Source organism: Manacus vitellinus, unplaced genomic scaffold (assembly GCF_001715985.3).
Source record: "Manacus vitellinus isolate BGI_N305 unplaced genomic scaffold, ASM171598v3 scaffold_21_pilon, whole genome shotgun sequence".
NCBI lineage: Eukaryota > Metazoa > Chordata > Aves > Passeriformes > Pipridae > Manacus > Manacus vitellinus.
In genome coordinates this window covers 14,412,830-14,433,581 of record NW_021939546.1, presented here as the reverse complement: position 1 = coordinate 14,433,581, position 20,752 = coordinate 14,412,830, and the positions used below count along the sequence as shown (strand labels likewise).

General features: G+C 52.6%; 2 protein-coding genes across 3 annotated transcripts; one reads left to right on the top strand and one right to left on the bottom strand.

The window, feature by feature from the left end:
- Nucleotides 1-8: 8 nt before the first annotated feature.
- On the top strand, nt 9-4,863 carry CDC20 (cell division cycle 20). Its single transcript, XM_008924376.3, has 10 exons — nt 9-204; nt 719-864; nt 1,493-1,589; nt 2,101-2,229; nt 2,582-2,778; nt 3,106-3,200; nt 3,552-3,783; nt 3,893-4,018; nt 4,189-4,306; nt 4,597-4,863. The coding sequence occupies exons 1-10, from the start codon at nt 12-14 to the stop codon at nt 4,773-4,775; spliced, it is 1,512 nt and encodes a 503-aa protein (XP_008922624.1). The 5' UTR covers nt 9-11; the 3' UTR covers nt 4,776-4,863.
- Nucleotides 4,864-8,288: 3,425 nt separating this feature from the next.
- ELOVL1 (ELOVL fatty acid elongase 1) lies at nt 8,289-20,746 on the bottom strand. Of its 2 annotated transcripts, none has more exons than XM_018072337.2 (8): nt 20,725-20,746; nt 11,961-12,022; nt 11,357-11,547; nt 11,115-11,195; nt 10,854-10,910; nt 10,414-10,519; nt 10,117-10,253; nt 8,289-9,743 (listed from the first exon to the last, which is right to left on the bottom strand). In XM_018072337.2, the coding sequence occupies exons 2-8, from the start codon at nt 12,004-12,006 to the stop codon at nt 9,489-9,491; spliced, it is 873 nt and encodes a 290-aa protein (XP_017927826.1). In that variant the 5' UTR covers nt 12,007-12,022; nt 20,725-20,746; the 3' UTR covers nt 8,289-9,488. The 2 variants fall into 2 exon arrangements, with proteins under 2 accessions (XP_017927826.1, XP_017927827.1); XM_018072338.1 differs by lacking the exon at nt 20,725-20,746 and adding an exon at nt 17,011-17,104.
- Nucleotides 20,747-20,752: the final 6 nt, after the last annotated feature.

Genomic DNA, 20,752 nt, shown 5'->3' with positions numbered 1-20,752 from the left:
CCCGCAGGACCATGGCGCAGTTCCTGTTCGAGGCGGACCTGCAGGGGCTGCTCAAGCTGGACACGCCGATCCCGAACGCGCCGCCGGCGCGGTGGCAGCGCAAGGCCAAGGAGAGCGGCCCCGGGCCCAGCCCCCTCGGCGTGTCGCCCATGAAGCCGGCCAATCGCTCCCACAGCTCCAGCAAGACGCCGTCCAAAACACCCGGTGAGTGGCGGCAGAGGCAAGGTGGGCGACTCCGGGATGCTTGCCTGTAGCCACGAGGCTGTGGGCTGTGCCAGGTACCCTCGGCGGCCGGCGGGTCAGCAGGGGCCCGGCTGCTGGCAGTCACTCACCTCCTCCCCAGCTGAGCTCCAGGGCTGGGTGAACTGATCCCTCCGCTGAGCCTTGCTGGCACAGCTGTATGTTGGGACAAGGGTGGGCAGGACTGTCTGCCGACAGCTTTCCGTGGTGTACCTGTTTTTGTATCCTCCCCTTATATGTGATCTCTGGAACTGTTGCACTAGACCCAAGTTGTCTCCTGGCAGTCCCTAACCAGAGCTTGGGAGCAGGGGGGGAAATATCAGTTAGTTGTGGCTGGATGGCACGAGGTCTGAGAGTCCTGCTGGTCTAGAACTTGAATGGTGGGTGTGATGTGGAAGAGTGCTGGGTTTGCTCTTGTGAAAAGTCTAATACAGGCTGTTAAATAGTTGTAAGACAATATTTATGTATGTAAATACAGGGAAATCTGGATCCAAAATTCAGAGCACACCAACAAGGGCTGGGGGGGATCGCTACATTCCCAACCGCAGCACTATGCAGATGGATATGGCAAGTTTCCTCCTAACCAAAGAGAATGACCCTGCTGAAGAATCTCCTACCAAGAAGGTGAGCATGTTGCTAAGGCACAATTACTTCAACAAGCACTTCCAAACACTTAATCCTTCCTGCCCATTTACAGAAAAGTATACTGTAGTTTCTATGCAGTGGGCACGTGTGGCTGACAAGACCCAGCCATGACTACTTCCAGCTCTAGGCTTCAGGAGCCTGGCATGCGATGGAAGCTGTAGAGCCTGTCACTTACTCTATGCTGCCTCTGGTAGCAAAATTGGCTAACAAGGCTTTAAAATATAGCAGGCTACAAAAACACAAAGCTGTGGGCCTATGCACAGTAAAACTGCTGGTGGTAGCTATTCTAGGACAATGTCTACATGGGGAGCAATTCTGGAATGTTTTACACTGTGTTTCTGAAATCTGTTTATGAAGCATTTGGTCCCTTGTGGCTGTGGCTTTTCCCACTGGCAGTGACACTGAATTTGCCACTGTATGAAAATGTGAGCAGGACAATGTGCCAACATCTGAGGGAAAACTACTTTGACCTGCCTGTGGCTGACTCTTGCAGCACTGTTTGTACACCTCCTGATTCTGGGAGAAGGGGGCTTAGGTGTATGTTTTAACTGCAGCATTAAACTTTGTGTTTCAAACACATTGCACTGAGAGTGGTTTGTCCCTGTAGGAGCAACAGAAAGCCTGGGCAGTGAATCTGAATGGCTTTGATGTAGAAGAGGCAAAGATCCTCCGCCTCAGTGGAAAGCCACAGTACGCTCCAGAAGGTATGACACAGAGTCCATGAGTCGAATCAGCTGGGGAGATCTGGTCAGGGGTCCTGTGTGGTCACAGGAGAGATCATCTGGCTTCTGAGAGCTCCTATGCACACTAGAGTTTCCCTTCTTAGGGTTTCTGAGGTTGAGGGATAGCATAGCAGTTACAGTGAATTTATTTAGGAAAGCTGAAATGACTGCCAGCTGCTCACGTGGACTGGAGGCGACAAACCTTCCTGAGGTCTGCAAGAGCTTCAAACTCTCTGCTGTGCACTTTCTAGCCGAACTGTAACTAAACATAGTGGGATACAAAAAAACAAGTGTTTCTGTGACTGAAGAAAGTGTAGCTCACCCTGGTTCAGCAGTTCATACTGCCAGAGGTGCTTAGCACACTGCACTCTCTTGAGTGTCTCTCTTCTCTCAGGACTTCATTTTCACTGGAAGGGATTCCTAGTTGGATGAGCAGCACTAGGTTGGAAGGAAACAGTAACTCAGGTCAACAAATCTGTTCCTCCGCACACAGGCTATCAGAATAACCTGAAAGTGCTCTACAGTCAGAAAATGACGCCTGGATCCAGCAGGAAGAACAGCAGATACGTTCCCTCAATGCCAGACCGGATCCTGGATGCACCGGAGATCCGCAATGATTACTGTAAGTAGAATGCAGTGTTGGGTGCTGGGCATCAAGAACATTCTGCACTGGCGTGCAGTTCCTAGGATAGTGTAACTGGGCTGTTTGAATTACTTCATGCACCCAGACTAGCACAGACCACTTCTGGAGTGTCCCTGTGTAGCCTTCTAGGAACGGTGGTCCAGAGTGCCCTGTAGTTGACTTGGGTCAGGGTTACCTGACCTGAATAGCTACCCCTTACTTCTGTGTGTGTGTATGCACATGTGTACACACACACATCTGGTGCAGGTGGAAGACTTGGCATCAGCAGTGGTGAAGGGCAGGGCTCTCCAGGTAAGCATGGTGTGACTTGTGTTGCTCTTCCAAATTGTAGATCTGAATCTCATTGACTGGAGCTCCCGAAACTTCCTGGCAGTGGCTCTGGACAACTCTGTTTATTTGTGGAATGATGTCTCTGGGGAGATTATCCAGCTGCTGCAGATAGAGCATCCAGATGTTTATGTTTCCTCTTTGTCGTGGATCAAAGAAGGAAACTACCTTGCTGTTGGCACAAGTAATGCTGAGGTCCAGGTGAGTGCAGCAGTAAAACCAAATGTGCTGTCTAAGGGTTGATGGAGCTGTGGGGCATGGGGACAAAGGCTTGGCTAGCACAGGAAGGATGCAATGCACCCAGCTTTTCTTGCCTGGTAGGGGTGGAACTGTCCACAGCCAACTGCAGCATGCAAGGCAGAGTTTGGTTTGGGGGTTTTCTGACACCTGGAGTTATCTTCTGTACTATAGGCATAAGATACAAATTTTCTCTGCTCCCATACTGAGAAGGCTGAATGCCAGGTTCCTAGGGCATAGCAACGGGGCTGGGGTTCATCCTCCAGAGAACTTACTGCTTTTCCTCTCTAGCTATGGGATGTTCAGCAGCAGAAGCGTCTCCGAAACATGACCAGCCATTGTGCCCGCGTGGGATCCCTCAGCTGGAACAGCTACATCCTCTCCAGGTAAAGCACTGGGTGGGTCAAGGACAGTGTCTAATTATTGCAGATTCCTATCCCTAGATCTATGAGTAGTGTGGGTTAAGGATGGCAGAGAGGACTTTCTGTTCTGGCTTGGGCTTCTTACTCAGCCTGTTCTGTTGGGACTGTGCAGAGAAAGCCTCTCTTCTGTACTGCCCTTTGTGCTGAAGCTGTGAAGAGCTTGTGTGGCTGCTTCACTCACACCAACAGACCGGTGATGCTGGTAACGCTGGTTGAAATCCAGTGGCAGGTACAGCAGTCTTGCAACAACACAGAAATGGATTTGGGTGAAAATGTGTCAGCCTGAACCCTGCAAGTCTTTTCTTCTCTCCCCAGTGGGGCACGGACTGGCCACATCCACCACCACGACGTCCGTGTGGCTGAGCATCACGTGGCCACACTTGCTGGCCACACACAGGAGGTGTGTGGGCTCGAGTGGTCTCTAGATGGCCGCTACCTGGCCAGTGGTGGCAATGACAACTTGGTGAACGTCTGGCCGTGCGCCCAGGGGGGCAGTGGAGACATCAGTCCTGTACAGACCTTCACGCAGCACCAGGGTGCTGTCAAGGTGAGCGCAGGGCTGCCGTGGGCACATGGGCGTGTGCAAGGCAGACGTGCAGCACTGGCTGTGCCCAGGTTGCCTCCTGCATGTCGTAGAATGAACTCTTCTCTCCCAGGCTGTGGCATGGTGCCCGTGGCAGATGAACGTTCTGGCCACTGGAGGTGGGACTAGTGACAGACATATCCGCATCTGGAATGTGTGTTCTGGCGCCTGCCTCAGTTCTGTGGATGCCCATTCCCAGGTGAGACATGAATTGTCAGCTTGGAGCAAACGCCTTCTGGCAGCACACCTACACAGAGTTGCTGGCTCCTGAGGCCCAGAGGCATGGGAAAGGAGGGGACCACGCTCAGCTGTGGCTGGTGAGCATCAGCACAAGCAGCTTGTCTTACCTGTGTTACTGCCTCTTCTCAGGTCTGTTCTATCCTGTGGTCAACAAACTACAAGGAGTTCATTTCAGGCCATGGCTTTGCACAGAATCAGCTGGTTATATGGAAGTATCCATCGATGACCAAGATTGCAGAGCTGCAAGGTAGGCTGGGCCCTTTGCCTGGGGAAGGGGGGCTGCCAGAGGCTGAAGGCAGATGCAGTCCTTGGTTTGAGCCTGCAGCATCATTGCTGCAGGACGGTATGCAGGGGCATGCTGCTGGATGTGAGGGATGCCCATGGGCTGCTGAACAAACGCTGTTTCTCCAAATGCATGCCTAGGGTCTGAATTGGTGCTGCCACAGCACACTGGGGGGACAGCTATGCAAGCTGGGGGGACTCAGGGGGACACACAGGAGTAAATGTGCACAGGGTGACTGCACAACTCCTCCTCAGGTCATACTGCCAGGATCTTGAACCTGACTATGAGCCCTGATGGTACAACAGTGGCCTCAGCAGCTGCTGATGAAACACTGAGGCTCTGGCGCTGTTTTGAGATGGACCCCATAAAGAAGAAGGAGAAAGAGAAGGCAAACAGTGCCAAACCCAGCATTATTCACCAGAGCATCCGTTGAGAGCACAGGGTTGTTGTGGGGAGGGGGGTACTTGGTTTACATGCTGTACAGTATTTTAAATGTTAATAAAGTGCTTTAACTTGACTTTTTTATGGAATTGGATGGAAGAAGCTATGGATCCCAGAACCAAGTCCCTCCTCCCTGTGGTTTGGGATCTGGGCAAAGGGTGGAGCCCTTGTTCTTTAGGGCCTGCCTGTTCTGTTTACAGGCAGACAGAGCATAGCACAGCCATACAGCCCTAGGATAAGGATGCCGTGCAATGGCTGTACTTCTCCATCTGTCCCAGCTAAGGTATGTATGTCACCTGCCCCATCTTGATGCTGACCACGAGCACAGCAGGGTTGAAAGCAAATAGCTCTGACTTGCTTCAGTGATCCACTGCTGAGCTGGCCCATGCCTCAGGCAGGGCCCTCTGCCCAGCTCGAGCCTGCTTTGGTGCCAGCTGGGGTGGGGAAGAGCAAGGCTCAATGAAAGCATGGTATGGCTGTGGCCCCAGCTTCTGTTGTGTCCTGTCTCATGACTGGATCTGCAGTGCTCACCTGCTCCAGAGCAGTCTTTGGCAGTCTGAGCTGTCATGTGCACACTAGTTTGTCTTGTTCTGCTACAGGCAGCCAACACTGCCTGCTTATGGTGCTGGAGTAGAATAGCTACTTCTGCAGTGGTTTAGTACTGAAGTTAAGAGCCAGTTGCTATTGGAAAAAAAAAAAAAAAAGGGGAGGAGGGGCTGGAAACATACAGTAACAGCTGTAATCACCCCAAAGGCCAGAAAGGGGCTGGCAATGGCATAAAGCCTGATGCAAAACAAAGGGTTAGTTTACATTGCCACAGCCAGCCTGGATGTCATGCAAGAGACTCACAAAGGACCACCAACTCTGTGCACAGCCCTTAGTCACGTATTCTTCCAGCAGCCCTATCTCTGTCCTCCCCTCCAGCTGAGGGGAAGCCCTGGTGCCAGGCTGGGGCTGGCATGCAGGGAAGCAGGCACCAGGGCTCAGCTAACATTTATCAGAGCTTGACTCCCCCACACTTGGAAAAATGCATTTTATCCAGGCTGGGTTATGCTGGTGCAAGTTGCAGGGAACATATTTGAGCCTTTACCTGAGCAGGAGCCAGCACAGCCATGCTGTTCTGCACGTTGGAGCCACAGTGTCTGAGGTTGTGGGGCTGCAGCAGACCCATCAGGCCTGTCCTTCAGCTGCACCAGCACAGCCTGGGGCTGCTGGGGACACTGTGCAGCTGATTAGCACCTTGGCCTGTGCAAAGCAGCTCCACAAAGCCTGTGCCTCCCATCAGCCTGTGATTAGCTGAGAGTGGATTATTAACTGCTTTCACCTTCCCCTCAGCACAGTACCATGCTGTACCCGGCACCAGCTCTGTCTCCAGAGCTTTAAGCCAGCTGGAACCTTCGAAGGTGGGCACTGGCAGCACCAACTTGTGCCAAGGCCAGTGAGGGTGCACCCCACACCCACTACTGATATGGGGGGGCACAGTCTCAAAAAACAGCCTGCAGCAGCTGAGCCCAGCACCTTCCCAGCAGGACTGCTGGTGCATCCCTGCTTGCTACCTGAGGAAGAGCACAGGAGGTCCAAGGAAGATGCTCTCCTTGGCCTTCACACACAGATCCCAGGGCAGCAGCTGTGTCTAATGGGGAAGCAGGCAGGAACCCAGATGCAAGGTTGGGCTCCTCCGCAGAGCTGTGCTGCTGTTGTGGGAGCCCTGCCCCACACCTCTGCACTTTGGTGCTGGGAGTTAGCACAGACTTGCCCTGTAGCCCCACAGCTGATTAAGCCTTCCCACAGTTCTTGACCTGGAAGGAAGGCTTTATATACCTAAAAGCTGTTGCAATTTTTTCACTCCCATGTAAGAGCAGCTCAGCTTTCTCAGACAGGCAATACAGGCTCTTTCTCCTTAGCACATACCCTACTCCCAGAAGCTGTGCATTACACAGCCCTTGAAGGTCCTCTGAGCACTACTAGAGGGTCATGGAATTGCAATGTCTTTGGCCCCTACTGGTCCTACTGCCCTGGAGTGAGGAGGAGCAGAGGAAGGAGTTGGGCACTGATCCAGCAGGCCCAGTAAACACAGCCCTATAAGGTGTGAATTCAGTTCACAGCATGACAGCATATTAATTACCAAGTGCCATGGCCAGCCCATAGAAGAGCACAGCTAACTGGAACAATTGGAGGAAGGGAGAGCAGAGCACATGTAGGGAACAGCCCATTCTAAAATACCAAGCATAAGTAGTTTACAGTATTGCTACTATTTTGGGCAAAAGCAAAGACAGTCCTGTGTTTGCCAAGAGCCAACTGGAGGGGAGAAGGAGGCTTGACAGGAAAAGGTCTATCTCAGCCGGACCATCAACAACAGCTCCTGAAGTGGTGACTTCTGAGCACTGAACTAATGTTACACACCACTTCAGCATGAACTGGAACAAGCTTTCATGCAAGTCCTTGCTCACAGAGAAGCAGTAACACTGGGAGAACACCAGACAGTGCAGCAGCCAAATCCCAGTTTATGGCTTCATATGTACAAGGGCACTGAGGCCTGTAAAACAGGGTGATACCATGTGCAGTTCAGGCATATTAGTCACACCAGTTCAGGTCACTTGAAGATGCTTTCCTACGTTTCAGAGAATGGCCTTGAGGTGTACAGCAGCCCAGGTAAGATCAGCAGAGCTTCCTCTCACACGAAGCCCTGCTCCAGGGCTTTGGCTGGACATCCACTAAAGCCCTCCTACCCCACAGCCAAGCCCACAGTGAAACTCAGCATTTGGAGGCAACTGCTCTAACACGTTCCTCCCAGCCACAAGCTGCCCAGCCAGTACCCCCTCCTCTTCCCAGGCCTGAGTCACCACCCAGGCTGCCCAGGAGGGCCCCAGTCATAGGGTGATGAGAAGGCAGCTCAGCACCCCAACAGCACTGAAGGGACACCTGAATTAGACAACAGTGCAGAAAACAGAGCCCAGCAGGTGAGAGGCACTTCTGCAGCAAGAGCAAGGCAGCAACAACATAACCCTCCCTCTGACCACCCTGAGCTACATTGCACACAGATCCATGCTGCAGAGGCGTTCACAGATGGCAGCAGTTTTTGCTTCAGCAGGTGCAAAAAGCAACAAACTGCTGTTTCCCAATCACTCAAGTTTCCAGGGTCTCTATTCCCTGTTCTGCCATACCTCAGCTCCCCAGGATTTCTGAAAAGCAGCAGCTTCTCCTGGGCAGGTGGCCCAGTGCCCAGCCCTCACCCACACTCCACCCCAGCCATTCTTTGACAGGGTGGAGTCACTTTCACAACAGAAGCCTTTACACACTTCCTGCCCTGAGCACTGCTCTACCAAAACACTTGGAAACAATCTGCCATCTGCTTCATCAGCACACAGCTATCACTCTCCCCCCCAACACACAAACCTGCTACACCAGCTGCTTCTCCCAGCCCTGCCTCCAACCACACTGGGCAGGACCAAGCACCTGGAACAGCTTCTGTGTACAATGAGCCAAGAAAACAAGAGGACAGAGCCATTTCTCCTTCTGCCTGTTTATTTGTGATAGAAGAGCAGCCCAATCTGACAGGGCCTGGCTCCTTCACCTCATCCTCAAGGCCATCAGCATGTTTTGGTTACAGCCAGAGCAGGTGACAGGCACCAGGCCCAGGAGAGCTGCTGCACTGCCCTGCTGTAGGGCAGAGTACACCTTCCAGGCCCAGCCAGATCCAAAGAGGCAAGAGGTGCTCACTGTTACACCACAGCAGGGCATGCTACAACCACCCTCTGCTGTGTTCATGCTAGGCCAGAGCAGGGCTGGTCCCAAGCAGCAGAGCCCAGGAGCTGATTCTAAGGGGCACTTATTGCTCAAGTCTTGAATTTACAAGAATGGAAATGGTCCAAGACTAGGCTGAGCTTGGTCTCCCCCACTCTGGAGCAAGCCACCAGCTGCCATAGAGGATCAGCTAAGTGTGGCTAAAGCACACACTGAGCACCCAGCCCAGGCACAGAAAGGCAGAGCAACCTGGGCTTATCACGTGGGGGAAGCCTTTCAGGATGTCACAGCCCCTGCTATGTACTAGGCACAGGGCATGTGTACTGTACTGGGCAGGTCTGGGCCCTCAAGTCCCATATGCACTGCCCCTACATTCTCCACAGCCACACCTGGGCACAGATGTGCCAGAGCAGGACCCCCAGCTGGGCACACAGGGACATGCAGCACTGTGGCATGGAACAAAGTGGCACAAGGCATTGTAGAGCAGGAGCACTCACACTTGAGCTGGCAGTGGCAAGCAGCCAGGGACAAATCTGCTCATCCACACAGGCTCTTGTGAGACAGGGAAGAGGAGAGGGCACCAGGACAGGAAGTGGTCTCTTCTTTTGGTCCTACTCAGAAGGAAATGGCCCCTAGGCAGAAGGGCCAGATGTAGGCACTTGGGGGAAGTTCCTTTGGAAACACTGGAATGGGACTGCAGCCCCACAGCTGTGATGCAGGCAGCTGCCTCTCTGCTCAGCAACACTGAGAAACAGCACAAGCCCTCCCAGGAGCAGGAGAAGTGGCCCATGGCTGCTCAGAGCAGAGGGGCTGGGCATGCAGACAGAGGACAGCAGGGCTGGGCACAGGGGTACAACAGTCTGTAGGCACTTGACTTGGCTAGTGGCACCCAGGAACAGAGGGACAGGTCCCAGCTGCCTCTGCCCCGGGGCTCTCATTGGCTCTGGGAGCGCTTTGCCCTCTAGTTGGCTTTGACCTTGCCATTGGTGACAGTGCCATTTTCATGGATGCTGCTGCCGTTGTGCTGGGCTGCTTGTTGAGCCACCCTGGGCAACCGTTTGCCCTTGGTGTAGGACTGGTACCAAAAGTTGGAGAAGAGGATGAAGAAGATGGTCCCATAAATCCAGATAAGGTGGATGAAGATGGGGAACTGGTACTGGCAGTTGGGCATGAAGTAATACTGGGAGATGTGGACGGAGACAATCACAAACTGTGCCTGGGAGCAAGGCAGAGCAAAAACAAGTTATCCATGGGTCAGGGAACCCACTAGAGACCTTATTTCTATATGAAACCCACAGGCTCCTTTCCCACTCTGAAGCAAAGGTCCTTATGGTGAGGCACAGTCAGCAGCAGCTGGAAGAGGCAGGCACAAGTCTCAGGGCAGCATGTGCCTCTCACCCTCCCAACAAGGCTGCAGCCCAGGGGCAGCAGGCTGAGCAGCACAATAACCAGGCTGCTAGAAGCTCAGAGTCATATACTACAGAGGAGACAACTGCAGCTGCTGGCAGCACCTTTCAAATGTACAAGGGCTGGCCTGTCCCTCACAACAACAACTGCAGTACATGCTCTGCTCCACTGCACAGACTCACCAGCTGGATGGCCGTGATGTGTTTCTTCCACCACAGGTACTTCTGAAAGGCAGGTCCTGCTGCTGAGAGCCCGTAGTAGAAGTACATGACAACGTGCACCATGGAATTGATCATGGCATGGAATGAGCCCATTCCCCCTGTTAAGACAGACTTCCATTAGTGCAGGTCAATACTCCACAGCAATCAGCACTACAGGGAGCTCCTAAGAGCCCAGCAGGGCCAAAAACCCCTTCTCAGCATGCCAGGGCAACCCCACTCTTTCCCCCAAGCCATGCACCCAGACAGTTTCCATCTTACCTGGACCAAACTTTGCTCCCCACCACCAGCTCCACGGCAGAACAGAGTGGTGGAAAAGGTGCAGGAACGTGACCTGCTCATTCTTCTTCCGCAGGACAAAGATCACCTGCAATGAAAGCCCAACAGCATCAAGGACCTGCAGTCCTGTGAGCAGCTAGAGAAGGCTGGGCCACTAATTCAGTGTCTGATCCCAGGGATGCTTCCCCCCCCGCTCCATGCTCACTGCCATCACACTCTAGGTCACCTCACAGCTTCCAGAGCTGTAGCATGCCAAGAGAGGCCTCAGCAATATCCCAGAGTGGTCCCTTTGGCAGTGATGCCAAACAGAAGCACCACCAGGTCAGACTGGAAGGGCTGCAAAAGCACCTACCCCCAAGTGCAGTGGGCCTTAACTCCCTGCCCAGCAAGTGAGGACAAGGCCTTCCCAGCAACTCACTCACCGTGTCCGTCAGTTCGATGAACTTGGAGAAAACAAAGAGCCAAGCAACACTGACCATCTGTAACAGAACAGGTTAACATTAGAGACCCACCTCAGCCTGAACATGTCCAGTGACCAAAGGTCTTCACACAGTAACCCCAGGGTGCAACCAAGAGCCAGAGCCTGCAAATCCTCTGTCTCGGGAGAGGCAGGTGGCTGTGACCCTGCTTTCCAAACAGAAGCACGAAAGGCCATTCTCACCAGGAGAGGGATGAGAACTCACCCTGAGGGCCTTGGGGTCCTGCGAGAAGTCCACAGGGTCACATCGCCAGGTGTACCCAGTAAGCCACCCTGCCATCAGGAACTGCAACAAGAGCATCACTGGGGTGAGGCCCAACACATCACCCACTGCATGTCAAGCTCTGCACAGAAGGGCAGGGAACAGCCTGAAAAAGGGCTCCCCATCACCCATGCAGCCTGCACACACTGCTTTATCCATGCTAGATCACGCTGCCGACAACTCACCTCATAGACTATGTAAAGTGAGAGTCCCACCAGAAAGAAGTTGTATAGCACCATGAACTTCTTCAGATTTAAAGGCTTCCTGTTGGCCATTAGCCGGGGACCCAAGGATAGGACAAAGTAGACATATCCCAGAAGGATGCCCATCACAAGGAATGGGGACTGCATCAGTGGATAATCAGCGATGCGGGGGTCTGCGGAAAGAGCCGGGGTGCAGAGCAGTTAGTCCTCACCCCAACCTGCTTCCAGCAATGCCACTGCCAGAGGGGAGGCAAGGACATGGCAATCCTGTTCTCCTAGGACAGGAGTGCAGGTAGGGAAGCAGTCTGGGAGCAGAGGCTGGTGAAGACAGCCAGACTCAGCAGGGCATAGCCTGAAGCCACACTACAGGGCAGCCTGGAGATCCACAAGTGCCCCAGAAGAACTTGCACGGGCACTGAGGCAAGACAGCCTCATAAGAGGCAGCACAAAAACCCCAGAGGTGCATCTGTGTAAGGGTGGAGGCAGAATGCAGCCAGACTCGGACTGCTTCAGGGATGACAGACCATCCCCACAGTGCCCGTGGCAGTAAGGCACTACCTGACTCTGGGCAGAGCCAAACACTCACCTGCTTTCTTCATGAAGTCCTGATACATGGTCACAATCCCCTCCATGGTGGTGGCAGTATCTCTGTGGAAAGAGGCAGAGCAGATCAGGCAGCTGTTTTCCCAGGAGGGCAGGCTGCAGAGCACAGCCCTGCAGATCAGCAAATTTCAAGCACAGTTTCAGAGAAACAATCATGTGTATCTGGCCAGCGCTGCTCTCAGCTGATCGCACACCAGCATCCACTTTCCAGCTGAGCCACATGCCCCACACTTCTCGCTGAGCCTGGTCCTGTTTCCCCAGCTCTGCTGGGCACCTCATCATCCACCACCAGCAGTCCTTCCAAGGCAAGATCACAACATTACAAGACAGCTAGGAAAGCTTCCAACTTCAGCACTGTATCTCCAGTTCCTTAATCTTGCTCCTGCTGTACAGGCTCAAGTATTATCACTCACAGCCACCATGACATTGCCCCCAGCCCTGGCACCCATACCCACTCAGCACACTGCTCTGCCTGACCCTGGTGCAAGGTCTCCAAGGGAGATGTGGAGCTGGCCCACACCCTCCACAGAGCAGTGCCTCTATAACCAACTTTGGGCTCCTGCCCCCTGATCCCCCCCACAGAAGCAGCATACCATCCCTGGCAGACCCACTGCATGAGGAAGGAAAGCCAGGGGTTCAGAAACAAACATCACTTTCTGGTGTCAAAGTTCCTGATTTCACATCCTTGCAAAAAACCCTCTAACAAGAAACTACTATCACATAACCCAGTACCTCAGAGGGTGCATCCTGCTTGGCAATGGCATTTCCACTCCCCTTCCAGATAGCAGAAAGCCACAAGAAAAGGACAGGCTGCAGGGAGAGGAACTGGCACTCCCCACACTTGGTGAGTCTCACTAGGAGCACACACCAGTGATCCAGGCAGATGCTCTCCAGAAAAGCAGGAAGGGCCCAAGCTCTTACTGCTGCAGGCAAGATTGAAACATCCTCACCCATTTCCCTGTACTCCCCAACCTCTCCCCAGCCCACAGGACACCAGAGCAGCAGGAAGAGAGGCAGAGCACAGGCACAGCCTCACCTGACTCACCCACCTGTGAGGGAGGCATTCCCCACAGCTGCTACCAGACACTCCACCTACCCCTTCCACCAGGAAGGCACACAGGAATCACTGCCCACACACGGGCCTGGGGAAATGGGTGCCCAGCCCAGTCTCCCCAGGAGGTATATTGCTGCCACCACCAGGAATCACACAGCCTCCTCCCAACCATAAGGCTGAAGCCAGAGCAGCCTTCTTCCCAGTTAGGTCTCAGCTGGGAGTATTCAGCAGCCACCGGCACCTCAAGCCCTCACCAGCCAGCACCAGTATCGCTCCTTCAGCTTCACTGCAAGAGTCAGAGCTCAAAGTCCTCTTTGCTCGAGGTAGGATGGCAGCAGACAACCTGTGCAGTGCTACCAAGCACCTACATGACAGGCACTGCTGGCAGTAATCCTCATAGGGGCCCAGCACACACTGTTCTGGCTCACTATAGTATTCCCTACCATCTTGGAGGCAGCTGCAGCAATAGGACAAAGCCCACTCAGGACTCATCCCCACACCTCAGGGACATCAGGAGCAAAACAGATGCTCACCCTCCCAATCCAAGGTTTCGAGGGGTTTAATACCAAGCAATACTCACTGGTAGTATCACTGTGATACTAGTAATATTTAAAGTCCTGGGCACTGCCAAGATAATCCACTGTCCACATGCAGCAAAGGCCAGCAAGAAGTGCAGCAGGAGCTATGGCATCCTTGAGAGCCACTCACAGCTGCAGCTGTGGGAAATGCAGTAAGTACAAGTCCTGAAAGCTGCTGAGCTTCATGTTGCTTTAATGGCTAAAAGCAAGCTCCAAACTTGTCTGTCTAGTTTCAGCTCTCAACCACTACATACAGCTACACCTTTATTTGCTAGATTGAGGAGCCCTAAAGAGTCAGCTCCCAGCAGAGGTACCTCACTATTCAAGCTCTGTGTTTATCTTATCAAGGTGAATGAGTCAGCCTTACTACAGGTCCAGGGCAGAGACAAAAATCCTGCAGAGTACTTGCCTGTTTCAGGCAGGCTAGGATGAGGAGATAGTATCAGTCACCTTTGAGCTCCGAGCTGCATCTCACACTGCAGGGAAACACTCCAGCTCAGGCACTACAGATCACTTTGCTGACTTTGATGCCACCAAGGCTCTAGTACAACAGGCCAACTAGAACCCCAGCTCAGAACAATTTGGGGTCCATGACAGCTAACTACCCAAGCAGTGGGAGAAGCCCATTTCAATCCAGCACTAGCACAGAAGTCCCCACCAGTGCAAACAGCAACAAGCCCCTGTTCTTGCTGTGTCTTGTGAAGGACCTCTGTCACTGCTACAGCCACATGTGCCACAGGAAGATGGGAGGCATTGGACTTGTCCTGAACACAGACTCTGGGCAAGCACCAAGACTTCTACCAGGGCAGAACCAGCAGAATTATGCTACAGGCCCTTATGAAAAGGACCAGTGCATTTTCCACCGCTTCTCTAGGCAGAACAACATCCTGCTAAATTCAGCTAACAGAGCAACCACGTCTCCAGGGAAACCCAAGGTTTTCAGGTCTTTGCAAGAGCTGGCATCCATCCACACTGCCATGCTACATGGTCCTGCACCAGAGAGCAGCCCCAGTGTGCCCTGCTCAGTGAGCAGATGCAGGTATGTCTCACCCTCCTCTGTCCCACCAAGGCAGCCACTGGCCTTGGGGTGCTGACAGTTGAGCTGCCAAGGGGCAGTTGTAGGGCAGGCTCAAGGGTTACCTTCACTAAGAAGGGGGATGTGAAGTGCACTGGCCTGCCTGAGCCATGACTGCTCCATGCCAGCCTTTCTGCTGCAGGCAGGAGTTTTCCAGCACAGAGCAACAAGTGGCCGGGAACCCAAACTCCCTTCTTATGTCCCCTGTGCACAACACCAGGACTTGATGTCCCTCTGCACTTTGATAGTGGTTTACCATCCAGACAGCCATCTGCTCTTACTGTACTCCAGGCTAAACCACACTTCACACACTGCAGCAGGTGTTCACAGTTCACTGGTTTCATCTGTCCTCTCTGCACATGGGAGACACTTGCTTTCCTCTAAATCCTCCCAAATCCTGATCCTCTTAGGCAAGGAGCTGGGAGGAGATGAGGAACCCAAAGCTGAGCCTTGAAGAGCTGAAGAGAAGTCAAGCAAACAGGTCTAAGCATCCCAAATCATCAGGAACCCTAGGGGCCCAAACACACCCTGCACAATACATAGAGACCTTGCAACACATCTTCCATCTCTCAGCAACAGGGAGTCACTTCCCCATCTCAGAGAAAAAGTTCCCACTATTTGCAAACTAGAGTATCAGGCCACAATCTGTCCAGTAACCAACATCAAGGATTAAGTACTTGCTTACACCAAGCAATGTGTACACTGCATATTTCCAACAAGCTATACAGCTAATTAGTGCAACTTCAGCAACAACAGCAAGGCCCTTTATGACCAGCCCCAGTCAGACAACAGCACTGTCAGAACCATGACACTGACAGAGACCAGAGCTCAATGCAGTTAGTTTTGTTAACAGCCTTGCAGGGCACATATCTCCCCACGCAGCAACCATCTGCAAGCAACAGACTCTGCCACAGACATCCAGCATTCCTACTCCTCAGCACTCGGGTCAGAAATCAGCCCTGTAATAAGTGTGAAAGCAAGCACCCTTATCTCCCCACTAGTTTAATTAAAGGCAGCACCAAAACAGTCTGGTAGGTGGCCACAGAGCTGCCACCCCAGGGAGAGCTGGCACAGGGCCCTTGTTCAACTGGCTAAAGCAGGCCTGGCCCCTGTGGGTCTCCCAAGGGAGTAGCAGCCCTCAAAGGCCAGGAGATAATCAGTTGGCCAGATGTGAAACCAACTCACATCCCTGATCTACAAGCCAGCATCGAGGCTTACTGCCTGATGCAGCTCTGAGCTCCACAACCTCTCAGAAGAAGCATCTTTCTCTCCCAGCTCCCCATCATAAGCACCTGCCCAGTTTTCCGGAACTCCAGAAAGTCACTGTGGTGTCCAGCAAGGCCTGCACACAGCCCCATGTGCCCACAGACTATGTCTCCCAACAGAGCTACAGGGATCTGTGGTTCAGAAGCACCTGCCAGCAGCTGCTGCTGCAGAAGAGTGGGACTGACTAAGCCAGGCTGTGGTAGCAGCAGACAGGGCTGTGTACTGCAGACACAAGGCTGGCACCTCAAGCCATTACCAAGAGCTGACAGTCACAATGTCCACAAGAAAGCTCCACAAGCTTTCTTAAGTTTGTGCACAAGAGAATCCTGCAAGATTGGGAACACAAAACCATATCTGCCCTAAACAACACACAAGCAGCAAGGTAGTTGGAGCAAGGCAAGAGAGGAAAGTAGCCCAGACAGCCATAACCTGCAAACCCTTGTTCTTTATCAACCCTGCAGTGGGATCATTGTAAGACTGAAGTTTACAGGGAAGCACAGAAAACTCAATTTGGACCTCCTCTGTCTGCCTCTGTGCCCAGGTAAAAGGGAGGTGGCCTGTAACCAGGCAGTGCACACTTGCTTCACACACAGCATCTCAGGACACCAGCACAAGCACGAGCAGCAGAGAGCACTCAACAGGAGAGCTATATTCAAGTACACCTGCAGTACTGCTAATGATTTCAGCCATTCCTTGAAGACTCAGTTAAGGTAGTGTTGTCCACATACTCCTAAAGTCATGTTTTTCTCTCAAAAGAAGTCACAGCCTAAAGAGATGCCTGGCACCAACTCACAGGGCACAGAAGGCAAGTCTAGCAGGAGAGAAAGAGCTTCTGTGTTTCAAGTGCAGAAACCCATACCAACCAATTAAGCCAAAGCAGGAAAGCAGCTCTCCTCAGCTCTGAAGGCTTGGGACAGACTCTGATCAGAGTTTGAGAACAACCAGTCCCAGAACTCAGTCCACAACATAACTAGAAAGTCTGCACAGAAACTTCATGCTAGCACCACCAGATAAGTTTTCCTACTCGAATCACATCCATTTGTCACTTCCTCTGGCCCACCTACTTCATGCTGAGTGTCAAAGGCCATGGCTAACAGCCTAGTAGTGCGCGCTCTAAAGTCAATAGAGGATGTCTGTGTTCAGAGAAGAGGATGAAAACTCTCAAACCCAGGACATGTAACAGCTCTTGCAAGAGCTGCCGTTGCAACTGGCACAGGAGTCACCCTGGCTGGGTGCTGCTCCTGGCACACCGGATCCAAGTGGCACAAAGTGACCTGCCTGAAGCTGAGCAGTTTCCCCATCTTCACCAAGTGTGTGTTAATACCCTATCACTATCTCACGCTGCAGTTGTAAACCCTGAGGCCTTTGGACAGCATCCTACAAACAAATTAAGCTCTCCCCTTCCCATGCTTACTGGAAGCAGGGAAAGATTAACAGGCAAGCTCTGCAGAGCCTGAGCAGTCAGTGTGGCACCTCACAGGCTTCCAGGGAAAGGAAGACACCCATTGCATCAGGTACTGGTAATCTTGTACAAAAACCACAGCAGGTAATCAGACTTCAAGGTCCCACGAGAGCATGCATTACAGCAAAAGGTCTATATGCACAGCACAGTTTTTTCAGGGACAGCAGCTCCTCAAGCTGTTAAGAATAGGCTTACTACTTATCACATTCAATGCTGGTGGCTGCATATTCAGGGAGCTGATATCAGTAGAGATGACAGCAGGCAGGGAAAAAGCAGAGAAAAGGCAACATCAAGCAGAAAGTGTGACATAGCAAGGAGCAAAGAAACAAAGGGTGAGATACCTACACAAGTGGAAAATAAGGTATTTCCTTTCTGAGCTAACCATACTGATCTGTGTCCACTCCCTCATGCAGCACCAGATGAAGGGGGAAGCAGGTAGAGATGGCTGGGCTCCCTCTCTAAAGTGGTGGCATCCAGCAGCCCCCCAGGGTGCAGAGAGAGCACAATCAGGAAGGACAGAACTAGGCAAGTGACAGAGCAGGGCAGGCAGGACTAGATCGAGCAAGGCCAACTTCTAACACCTGCATCTAAAAACAGGTCAAGCCTTCTAAAGCCCTCCAGCAAAGGAACAGAGTACCCCGATGTGAAGGTGGGACAGGCTGTACCACAGCATTCATCACTGGGTTTCATCATTATGCAAATGCCTCAATACAAGGCTTCACCTCCATTCTCACAACAGTGGCTGTAATCATGACACAGAAATGATTACTGTGCTCTGCCCCTTTCAGGCCTGTGCGTTAATTAGACAGTCCCATCAAGACCAGATGGACATTAAAGTCTACAAAGCAAGATGCAGAAAGGAGAGACTCACAAAATCCCTCCAACAGCTTTATCTGGACTGTTTAAGAAGCCCAAGTGTGAACTCAGAGCCACTTCTCAATGAGACAAGGGGTCACTGCCTGGAACTCACCGTGACATCAGCTTTGGGCCCCTGTACCCTCCACACCAAGAAGGCAGTTCAGCCACACAATCACCTTCTAACAAGAGAACAGGATGTTTTCTGACAGTACAAGAGATGTTGGACTCCAGCACCTAGAGCCCAACAGCATAAGGCTTAGTAGAGACCACCTTTAAGAGGGTTCACAGCCATTTAAGCACAAAAAATGAAGCATGAGGCATGATGATCTCAATACAGGTATAGATGGACCCCTCAAAGTCAGGACTGTTGCTTCTACTGCTGGTCCTCTACAGACAGGGAAAGCCTCTTAGGATTAAGTAGAAATGGCATGAGTTGTAAATCTGTGTGTGTACAGAGCAAATCTATTAACAAACTATGAGAGCAAAGCTAGCTGGTCTGATCCACAGGGTAAGAGCACTCCTTGCACAGCTGGAGAACTTGCTGCCAGTGACAGCTTACCACCCTGATCCATCCCACAGGGAAGAATCAACCAGAAATTAAAAACCCCATGAGACACTAAGGGAAATCAAGAACCATCAGACCCAGTTACCACCTCCACCATCCTCAAGCCACTAAAGGCTCAGATAGTGTGCAGACACAGGGCTGTGGCAGCCACAACTTGTCATCTCTGAGCAACAGCAGCCCCACAACTCCTGCAGGGAAGAGTCCTGGCTCCTGGGGACCGTCTCCTCCCTGTAGGAGCCCAAGCTGCCTCACCTGTCTGACTGGCAAGAACCAGACTTTCCAGCCCAAGTACTCCCACCATCTGTCCAACACAAAGGCACAGAAACACAGAGCATCTCTTGGGCCATCACAGGCACCACTCCCAGTGTCTCTCTCTCTCTCTCTCTCCTGTGAGCTTCTCCCTAGAGGAAGGATCTCAGGTTGAGTGTTGACCGTGCTGTAACCTCAGCAGAAAAGAGGAAAGCATTCACTTGTAAGCTTCAAGGACAGTGCCAAGTCAAGTATGCGGCAATGTACCTGCTTCTGACACCAGCTTCAGAGGTTCCTCAGGATGCAAAGCTTTTCTGCACCAGGAGCAAAAGGAGACACTATGCACCTTCAATAAGCTCACTTATTTTCACCACTAATGTGTGGTGAAAGACAGCTCTAGGTCAGAGTGAGCTTTTACTCCCCTAGTTTTAACAGTACTTTCTCTCATATCACATTTCTGCCCTGAAGGACCACAGAATCCCCCCATCCAAAAGATTTTCAGGAAACAGAAGTGAGAATAAAACATAGGGCAGGACTGCAAAGGCCCAGGCTGTGTGGGTGGCATAGCTTAATCCCCACAGCGAGATGCAGCAAGTAGATGCTGCAACAGCTGGCATCATTGCTGTTGCTCATAGGAACAGGCTGTTAGCAGCAGCTCACACCCATGAGCTAGAGGGGCTTCTTAGGAAAGAGATAAGACACAGCAGTGTCAGTCAAGCCTCAAGGGCTCAGCCAGCTGTTTGACTCTCTAAGCCATCCTCAAGAAGCTGCCCGGCAAGTCTGGTGGGAAGGTCAGCTCCATCCAGCTAGGAATCTGCCCTGGCTGCATTCTGGCAGAAGAGAAGGTGGTCAATTCGGGACAGCACAGCAGGAAAGATGCCCTGCTGCACAGGCAATCCTGGCCACCAAGAGGGGAATAGATGCTCTAAGGGAATGCACTAGCAGGTAAAGCACCCGGTGTTATCCCATGCTGCCCACTGAGCACAGGAGGGGGTATTCACCCCACTTCTTCCTGCCTTTAGGACTCCAGAACCGAGGTGGTCAGTCACAGGGAAAGTATCTAACAGCTCCCCTGCAGGAAGCAGCCCAGGCACGGAGGCATAGATGTGACCCCCAAAGCTTCCCCTCCTGCTGCAATGCCTATTTATGCTGCCTCATTTAGTCTGTTATAAGATCAAAAAGAAGAAGCTTTCCCAACTGCCCTCTCGTTACAACAGAGGAACAGGCCCATGTAAGAGACCTACAGACTGTACTGCCAGTGGTTATTAAGCTTGAAGTTATCCAGCAAGTGCAGACCCTTGTGTATGGCCACACCACTGCGAGGCGAGCCAGCGACCAGGGGACTGCTGCCACCAGGAGGGTGACAGTGACCTCCTCCTCTTGCCACCGCGTTCCAGAGCGAGGGCCAGCGGGAGGCCAAGCACCTACACGAGCCGGCACTCAAAGCTGACATTGTGTCGCAGCAGCGGGGGAGGCCTGGTACTGCCACCCTGCCCGGAGGAGGAGGGAAGAGCCATCTCAATGGTTACATTGATGCCGAGGGCCGTGGACAAGAAAGCTCCCCGGCCGCCGGGGGCTGCTCTCGCCCCGCTGCAGCGAAGCCCCAGCAGACCCCAGCCCTCCTGGGCTGCCCGGCGTACCCGCAGCTCTCAGCCCGGTGCCCCCGCC